We start from the raw sequence: 9,653 nt of genomic DNA, 5'->3' as shown, positions 1-9,653 counted from the left end.
TCCTCAAAAAATTAAAAATGGAACTGCCATTTGACCCAGTGATCCCACTTCCAGGAATATATCCTAAGAAACCCAAAGCACCAATCAGAAAGAATGTATGCATCCCTATGTTCATAGCAGCACAGTTTACAATAGCTAAGATCTGGAAACAGCCCACGTGCCACCAGTAGACAAGTGGATAAAAAAGCCCATTTATGCCATGGACTACTATGCAGCAATAAAAAAGAAGAATGCCTTACCTTTTGAGACAGCATGCAGGGTCCTGGAGAGTATTATGCTACGTGAAATAAGTCAGTCAGAGAAAACAAGTATCACATGATTATACTCGTATGTGGAATCTAAGTAACAAAATAAACCAATGAGTGGAGTGGATCCAAAGACATGGAAGCATGGACGAGTGCAGAATCTCAGAGGGAAGTAGGGGGAGGGGGGAGAGAATAAACCGAAGATCTTGTATGCATACATGCATGTACTCATGGACACAAATAATAAGGTGCTGAAGGCCTTGGGGAGGGGCGGGGAGGGTGGGAGGCAGTCAATGGGGGAAGTAAGAGAAGAAAAAAACCCAGGGAACTTGACTGCCAGTGTTACTTTCATTTATTTCCATGTGCGTGTTACTTTCATTTATTTCCATGTGTGTATTTCCAAAGGACAATGGCAGACTGGTACTAAAACCCAACCAGTCACCTGCAGTATCATTACTGACCAAAATGAGAATTTCCGGGTTGAGCTGTTAGGGTTGGGCCTTGTTCTTATGCCCATGTTCCGCTGGTGTACCCTGCACTGAAAAACAGACCGGAAGAAACCAGGCACAGATGTCTCCCTCTTCTCATGCTTTAATCCCATACCCTGTGCTCCACGTACGGAGGACAGTCTCCCCAGTCCTTGCCATTCCCACAATCAAAGCAGGTGAGGTTCATAGTTATTCAACCTCATTTCCACAGAACCTTTATCAGGCAAGAGAGACCCTTGGGCCATGAGATACTATGACTCAGTTCTTAATTACATGAAAATGAAACCACAGAGAAGCAGACAATGCAAACACGTGAAAGCCATTTACTTTTAGTAAATTCTTCAGGGTCCCAGGTGCTGGGGTTCCTTATGTTCCCTGATACCACAGAACCAGGGTAGGGATGATGGGGTTAGGTGTCAGGAGGATAGTCTTGATAGCCTTGGCCAGCAGCAACAGCTTTTTCTTAATTGTTCCACGATCTGATCTCAGATTTCCAGTTTTATGTAAGTGATGTGACCCAGTGCCTTTGTAAGGTGACACTGTTCCAAAAGGCCCTCCCAAACCCGTGAAGAGGGTGGGGTGGGTGGGCAGGCTTGTACCTATGTGGGAATGTAAATGTTTTCATTATGACTTAATTATGCTTTGCAAATCCCTTGGCACCCAAATGCCTCATCCCACTTATAGTAGAAAAAGTGCTGGGGACAAAACCAAGAAATTGGTCGAACAGTAGGAAGGCGAACAGCATGAGAACGCTAAAAGGAGGGGAAGAAAAACCCACAAGGAAAGAGGCTTCGGACAAGGTCCTCCTTTTCAGCAGTGTCTGGCACTGGCATCACTTTGTCAATGGGAATGGAGCACCCTGACAAGGTCCACGTGAAGCAGTTTTGAGGTTTTCACCCATCAGACACTTCTCCAATCTCTCCCCGGTATCATGGACAGTGCCCGGCGAGGAAGTGATCTGTGAGATGTGTAGTTATCCTGTGAATGGTTAGCAAAGCAATCTGGATGCAAATATCTGGCCATGAGTTCAGGGCTGTGTGCTTTAAGATCTGAGCCCTTACCAAACCTAAGGAATTGTCCTGGGCAACTTTAACTTGAGGCTGCTTGGTCTTTAGGGTATCTAACAGCCTATTTCTGGGAAAATATAATAACCACAACTCGTAAGACTTCTAATTCTCCTACCTCGTACTGATGGCGAAGAGGTAGGGACACTCCAGTCAAGAAGCCTCAACTCAGGTTGTACTTTGGGCAAAACAGCTCCTTAAGGAGAAGTTGAGAGGAGCGTTTACCTAACTGTGGGAAGGTTATGTCCATCTAGGCAAGTCAGGGAGACTCCCTGGAAAAGGTTTCCCCAGGATGACCAGAGGGCTTCTCGCCTACCCCGGGGTCAGGGCTGAATGCAGACCTCCTATCATGGGGTCCCAGCTGGGAGGTGTCCCTGTGGCTGAAGCTCCGCCCACACTGGCCACAGAGATAGAGCTGCTCAGTATCATGTGCCTTCCGGTGTGTCAGGTACTGCCTGTGGTCGCTGAAGTACTCTCCACACTCTCCACACATGTAGGGCTTGTCTCCATGCTGGATTCTTTGGTGTGTTGTTAGCACGGATTTCTGGCTGAAGTTTTTGCCACAAATAGTACAAAAGAACGGTTTTTCTCCGGTATGTGTCCTATGATGCCTGACAAGATCTGAAGTCCAGCGGAAGTGCTTTCCACACTCATCACATCGATAGGGCTTCTCAACAGGTGTTTTCTCAGCTGGGACCAGAGGGGAGGTCTCATTCAAATTCTTCTGGTTTAGGGGGAATTTGTAAGAAGTGCCGAGTACGTGAACCTTTTGATGCCTGGCGAGATGTGAGCTCCGCGTGTAACTTTTGCCACACTCCATACATTTATAGGGTTTTTCTCCTGTGTGAGTTCTCAGGTGTCTAACAAGGTGGGAGTTACACGTGAAATTTTTTCCACATATAGGACAGCCATGAGGTTTCCCTAACAGGGAGTGGATAGGTATGGTTTCCTGAAGATTTATTGAACTATTAATTTGAGAAATATTTGTATCAAATCTTTCATCAAGTCTACCTGGGTCATCCTCAAAGACTATTTTCCAATCTGGAGTCTGGTGGATTTCTGGATCTCCTAAAACAGATGTGTGTAGAGTCTCCAAATTCAGATCTTCTTGCTCAAGAAACTCTTCCTCATCTTCACTCCTATCTCCTGAAGAGATGGTGAGAGGAGAAAATTATAGAGGTAATGATGCCTTCTACACAATGGGTGGTGGGGGAGGGGGTATTTTAAAACAGAGTTCTGGAAGGGCCAGACCACAGTGAGAAGCCCATATTTCATAACTGTAGAGATAGGGAAAAAGGAAATCGTCACATGAATACCTGTCATATGCCAGGCACTTTCTTGTTATCTTAAGCTATGAATAGCCTTCATTTGGACAAATATTATAATCCTCATTTCACAAATGTGGAGGCTGAGGATCAAGTTTACGTAAACTGCTTAATAAATGGTTTAGCCACAATTCCAAAAGTCCTGACCCGCCCCGTTTTGTATTACATATACCTCAAATGAATGATGGGAGGGGTAAGAGGAGGAAAATGATAGAAGGATTTGACGTTTAGAGGGAGACTGTAGTAATGCCTGACATACTGGAAGAACCAATGAGGGCGATACCTCAGAGAGAGAGAGAGGAGCACCGACTAAAGGAACTGCCAGCTCCTTTGTGAATCCTTTGGTCTTTCCTCACCTGTGTAGGTAAAACTCAGGATGTCTGGCTCTTGAGACTCTGTAATATCTGGAACCAAAGGGTCTTCTTCTATAATGTGGGTGATCTCATCTAATCTGGGGATTGGAAATGCTGTTCAAGAGGAGAAATAGGACATTATGATTGGTTAAACAATTCCCTGTGTAAAAGCAGATCAGCCAAGTCAGTCATTCAAATCTTTGGTCTTTTTAGCTTGAGTACCTCCAACTAAATACTGCATACTTTTTGTCTTTTATCTATAACTCAGTAATTACACACTATAAATACTACCCGTTTCCCATATTTAAATAAGGAGATTATCTCCAACTTTTATTTCAAAACTCATGCTTACCTCAAATATATTAAAGTGATCTCTCTCTAGATATACATATAAAAGCCTAATATGCAAATTGTCCCCTCGGGAGTTCAACTGGTAGTTCAATTGCTCGCTATGATGTGTGCTGACCACCAGCGGGTGACGTGGAATGAAGGCCCCAGCCAACAGCCGGGGAAAGAAGACCATGGCCAGCAACTGGAAGGAAGGCCTTGATTGGCCCTCCATTGCCGGCCAGGTCTAGGGACCCTGCCTGTGCACAAATTTCGTGCACCGGGCCTCTAGTAACATTATAACTTTACTTTCTTATTAGAAGTTTTCAACCATTTTCTAAGCATTTCTCTTCCCTTTAACAAAGAAGGATATCATTTTACTCAGCTAACCCTAACCCTTCAATCTCATTGGTGGGGAAGGCATAAGAGAGGTCTAGAGCATACAGGCTAAGCTCTAAGCCCCCATAATTTCCAACAGGAGAAAGATCTCTGTGTTCACAACACTGTAGAAACACTTGAACTTCCTTACACAAGGAGACCACAATTCCACAGTCTTCTTCCAAGACATATTCTCCATAGAACTCTTTCTGTGTTGGATCCAGATCATTCCACTGCTCCTGGGAGAAGCATACAGCCACATCCTTGAACGCTACCAATCCCTGAAACAACAGCAGGATTCAATTAAAATGCGAAGCCTCATGGAGCCTCCCATTCTGTTCCTGGAAGGAAGGTCTCTGGAATAGGCAGAATCCACCCAGCAGACAGAAGGGACTCCAATGGGATACTTGGCTCCCTCAGGAAACCTGTGTTTCACCATGTCACTGCTTCCCTACTGGCACGTTCACACTGGCCTGCTACCGCTACCTCGTCTTACTTCCTTTCAGAAGAACTATGTTCTTCCTCTTGAGAATATTGTTTAATTACAAAAAAAAGGTCTTAAAAGCCATCATTCAATTCCCTAGTTGATGCTTTAATGCTACTGACATTTGTGTAAAAAGTCATCCTTATCTAGGAAGTTTTCCAACTGACCTTCTCTAATCACTCTTATCACTTACAAAGTCTAGACAGCATAAACAGGACTTTTTTCTTCAGCTCCATTAGTCTAAAAGCACAGATAAATTCTATTCCTTTGCCCCCCAGCCACATAGCTGCGCTTCTGGGCTCTGCCTAAGGTCAGTCTTCATAATGCTGTGGCCTGACTGAATGCAGCCCTTGCAAGAGTACACCATGAAAGTTCAGAAGTCACTTCTGCAGCAGTCAGTCATCCTTACCAATGACAGTCAAGTTTATTCCTAAAACCAAAACAAACCCCCATTCAACAACGTCAAAGTTGCAGTGGAGAGTTACAAAATTATCCCATTCTGTTAGTCCCCCTGGTCAGTGGCAAATAAAGGGGTTTTGGAGCCTGCAGATCCAACTGAGACTACTATAATTTATCTCATTAGATGCAACTCCCTTTCCCCAGCCCCCACAAGTGAAGAACAGAATTTAAACTGACAAAAGAAGAGTGGAAACTGGTGTCCTGTCTGACCTGTTGAGTATATGGCTCTTCTAATTCTCTATGGAATAGAGGGACATGAGGGTGCACCTGTGACAGAGCAGTAAGAAGGGCGACCATCTCTGAGTTTCCAGTGTTCCTCTCCTCAGGAAGGTCTGGGTCCTGGGGCACTGGAACCTCTATGAAGAAAAGAGGGCAGAGGTCAGCAATAGGCAATGCACCCCTGAAACTAACAAAGAGCTGAGCAACCCCCATCATCTTTGGGAATCAGGGGCAGCTCCAATAACCCAAACACAATCTACAACACTAACGGATGCTAAGGGAATGACCAAGAGCACTGCTCTCTAAGCTCAGCCCTAGTCACGGGGACTCTAGCTAGTACCCTCTCCTCTCAACACCCTGTCCTGTGAGTTACTCCTATTCCAATTTCCCCAGCCTCGCCGGTACAGAAGTCCACCCCACCCTCCAGCCCCACACTCTGCTGGGGCTTCCCACCGCTCTCGTGCAAGGGCTGCAGCTCCAGTTCATGGCACAGGCTCTGCTCTGCTGGCTCCCCCGGATCTGGGCTCAGTGTGATCTCCGCATGGGGCTCCTCTGGGGTCAGGGTCTGCGCAGGATCCTGCAGCTCACTAGGTGACTCAGGCTCTGCTCCTGGGTGCACTGGCTCCTCTGACAGGACTTCCTGGCCATGAACATGGGCAGTCACCTGGGAATAATTCCAACTTCCAGTCACCATGGAATCAGGAGGAAAGTCTTGGTTGTCATCAGGGCTCATTTTAGGAGAAGCTGCCAATAGAAAAAAACTCCCAGAGGGACCCAGATGAAGAGGGGAACCCCCAGTTCCATTGGGGCACGCAAGGAGCTGTTATCCTCGCCAGATCAAAGCAGGAACGATCAGACACTGCACTGCTTTCTCGCCTCCCTCAACCGTGTCCCTACCCACCAGGACCTCAGTCCTGGCCTTCCCGTCGCTACCTGTCCCACCCGCAGCAACCCTCAGTGTTTGCTTCCATGTGCTGTTGACCTGGGCAGGAATCTGACACTGAGGGTTTATGGGAACCTTTGAGGAAGTAACAAAATCTTCCTCCCCAGAAATTGGAGATTCAACATTTAAGAAGGGAAAACGAACGCCACGTGACCCTGGGGTGATGAAGGCCCTTAAGGTAGTCCCTAGGTGGGTGTTTCAAAAACCAGAAAGTCACACTCACACACACAGACACCGCCTCTGCCCCATGGGGCTTATGGATCGAGGCGCAACCCAAGGGCAGAGCCAATGAAATTTAAACGTGATTTAAAGGTCAGCCCTACTCCCAAATCCGTCCTTCCAGCAAATGGTCCCCCTCCACATCACACAGGTCAGGACTCCCCCTCCTCACCCACCGCCTTGGTGTCCTGGGTTGGTTTTGCAAACCCTCCACCAGTGTCACCGCCTCCTCGCCACTCTCTGGCCGCTGGCCCCGCACCCAGCTCTGCAGCTCTCCGGGCAGCACGGTAAGGAACTGTTCCAGCACGAGCAGCTCTAGGATCTGCTCCTTTGTGCGCCTCTCTGGCCTCAGCCACTGACGGCAAAGTTCTCGGAGTCGAATGAGAGCTTCCCGAGGGCTTGCTGCCTCCTGGTAGCGGAAGCGCCGGAAGTTCTGGTGTGAGGTCTCAAGCACGGGGTCGTCCCTCTGCAAGACAGATTCTGGCCTACAGGTGAAATCATCTTCCAATTTCACCAGTAGAATCCCCTCTTCTTCCCAAAGATCCTGGTCCTCTGGTTCCAAGGCTGTAGCCATTTTCTGGCTCTGGGCTGGTCTCACACCATCTAGAGCTCACACTGCCATTACCCCCCAGTCTCAGCCTGGGCACCTCGAGGAGTTTCTCCCAAGGGACCTGGGGTAGAGAAGTAGAGACAAACAGTGTAAGCACAGAATTATGCACAGCGATAGCAGTTCTGAGTTTAATCATAATCTTGCACATATAACACTTCCTCAAGCTATTAAGTCCCCTCTCCCTGAATCTGCATAACCCATAAACAAATCGAGTTGGACCGGATGACGTATGTTGAACACGTAAGTTCCCCACCTCTTTTCCTGGGCAGGGTTCACACCCCACAGAAAAACACTGCATTTCTACTTCACGAGACTTGTGAACCTAAAAGCTACGTGGCTTGCAGCAAGGACACTCAGAATTACCCGCTAAAAACCGTGGTACTGACCAAGGTGTGTCCTGTACAAACACATTTACATATATACTAGAATGTATATTCTCAGAAGAGACACATCGACAGGACTGAAATAGAGAGAGAAGGTCTTATCAAAGTTCATTCTGAACGGAATCATACCCATTATTCATTTCTTCTGTAAAATGGAAACTCTCAGAGATTTGAGGGGAGGATCCGGTGAGTTAACAGCGAAGAAAGCCACGTATAGTGGCTGGCACACAGGCCCCCCCAAAAGCAACTTTTCTCTTGTAAGACATCGTTAGTTGGAAGACCTACAGGCACTCACACCCAAGCGTTTAAAACGGAGTTCACGCATTGGTCTTACTCCCACCCCTCCCTCTTCCTGGAATCCTGTCTAGGCTGGATCACCCTAGTTAAGATTAAACTTTGTGATCCCTGGGTTTAATGCTGATTCTTCCCATTGCTTACAGCTCATTTAACTGATTCTGCCTCCTACCCTCTGAACCTGTTTCCTCCTCTTCTTTCCCAGAGACGGCTGTAGTTCGGGCCCTCACCTCTGGCCTGCACCACTGCCGTAACCTAACTGGGTGCCGGCCGCACTCAACTGGGAGCAAAGGGCAACAGAATGATCCCGAAGCTTTTGCAAAACAGTATCAAACGTCATTTTTCTGGATATTCTGATTCAGTCAATCTAGGCATCTGTATCTTTAGAAGAGCTAGGCGAGGTTTGGATGTGCATCTTGGTTGAAACACCAAGGGTGCGAGGGTGCGTAAGGTTAAGAATGAGAGCCCTGGAGTAGGCTTCCAGGGTGTGAATCCTGGCTCTACTGTTCCCTCGGTATGAGGCCGCGGGCAAGTCCTTATCCTCCTTATGCCTGTCCCCCTATTCACGGAATAGAGGTCACAATGGTATTCATCTAATAGGTACTATGAGGATTAAATGTATTAGTACCTGTGAAGTACTTAGAAGAGTGATGGCATGCCAAAGTTAACTTTCTAAAAAATATTTCTAAGTTTTAGTTCAAACTGCATCACTCAACATTTAAAAAATAATTTCTTCCTTGGCCAGGTGGCTCAGTTGGTTGGAATGTCATCCTGTGCAGTTGCAGGTTCGATTCCTGGTCAGGGTGCGTGTGGGAGGGAACCCATCGATGTTTCTCTTACAGTGATGTTTCTCTCTCAAATCAATAAAAAACCCACATATCCTCAGATGAGAATAATAATGATGATGATGATGGTAATTTCTTATTAAGATCAGTTCCAAAGTCCTTAGCATATGAAGCTCTTCACAATCAGCCCTCAATCTATTTTTACGCTTCACATCCTACCCTTCCCTCTGCCTTAGCTGGTTATAACAAACGCACTGCTCATCTCCCTACAACGGGGTGTCTTTCCAGGCCTCCAGGCCTGCGTGAAGGCAGTTCCTTCTGCATGGAATACCCATTCCTCTCCTACCCCCACCCCACTCTCAAATCAATTCCCACTTCTTCACAGGTCCACTCCTTCACAGGTCCTTCTTCTCCATCCCCATGACCTGCAGGGTAGGTCCTTATCAGTTCTCATCTGGATTATCGAAACTGCCTCCAGATGTGAGCTACCTGCCTCCAGGCCTACCTTCAAGTTACCAGGCACAAGAGTGAGTACTCTTGGCAAATCTGGTCCCTATTTAAGACCCTCAATCAATCCTGGCTTGTAAGTGAAATACAGACTTAGTTCCAAGTATCATATTTTAGGATGGACCTTCATTTTATTTCCTTTGCCCTCCTCTCCAATCCTTTCAAACACATACACACGTGTGTGCATGCAAAGCACACTAAAGTCCTAAATTCTTTGGTTTTTGAACATGCTGTTCCTTCTGAGTCTTTGTCCTCCATTAGGGTAGACTTTATCTTTCAAGACACAGCTCAGGCTTCATGTCCTCTGAGATGATTGCTTTGATCCCATTCCCCCCACCCTTAGACATGGTTAGAAATCACTGTGCCTCCATAGCAACCTGCGCACATCTCTATCACAGTATCGGTCATATCAAATAGCCATTTTTTAAAATATATTTTATTGACTTTTTACAGAGAGGAAGGGAGGATAGAGAGTTAGAAACATCAATGAGAGAGAAACATCGATCAGTTGCCTCCTGCACACCTCCTACTGGGGATGTGCCCGCAACCAAGGTACATGCCCTTGACCGG

General features: G+C 46.7%; 1 protein-coding gene across 1 annotated transcript; it reads right to left on the bottom strand.

Moving 5' to 3' along the window:
* Window positions 1–2,056: 2,056 nt before the first annotated feature.
* Window positions 2,057–8,437, bottom strand: ZNF202 (zinc finger protein 202). Its single transcript, XM_015562819.1, has 6 exons — window positions 6,677–8,437; window positions 5,796–6,006; window positions 5,391–5,479; window positions 4,332–4,461; window positions 3,479–3,589; window positions 2,057–2,943 (listed from the first exon to the last, which is right to left on the bottom strand). Exons 1-6 carry the CDS (start codon window positions 7,076–7,078, stop codon window positions 2,057–2,059), a joined length of 1,830 nt encoding a protein of 609 aa, XP_015418305.1. The 5' UTR covers window positions 7,079–8,437.
* Window positions 8,438–9,653: the final 1,216 nt, after the last annotated feature.

Source organism: Myotis davidii, unplaced genomic scaffold, assembly GCF_000327345.1.
Source record: "Myotis davidii unplaced genomic scaffold, ASM32734v1 scaffold478, whole genome shotgun sequence".
NCBI classification, from domain to species: Eukaryota; Metazoa; Chordata; class Mammalia; order Chiroptera; family Vespertilionidae; genus Myotis; species Myotis davidii.
The sequence above is the reverse complement of the archived record's forward strand: the minus strand, read 5'-3'. Positions and strand labels throughout refer to the sequence as shown.

Bases quoted from the DNA above. Each gene is read 5' to 3' on its own strand.
- ZNF202 (XM_015562819.1), bottom strand. From the start codon at position 7,078: ATGGCTACAGCCTTGGAACCAGAGGACCAGGATCTTTGGGAAGAAGAG. The intron at 3,590-4,331 runs GTAAGGAAGTTC...CCTCTTGAACAG, and splicing joins TGGAATTGTGGTCTCCTTGT to CATTTCCAATCCCCAGATTA. The intron at 2,944-3,478 runs GTGAGGAAAGAC...CCATCTCTTCAG, and splicing joins CCTGAGTTTTACCTACACAG to GAGATAGGAGTGAAGATGAG.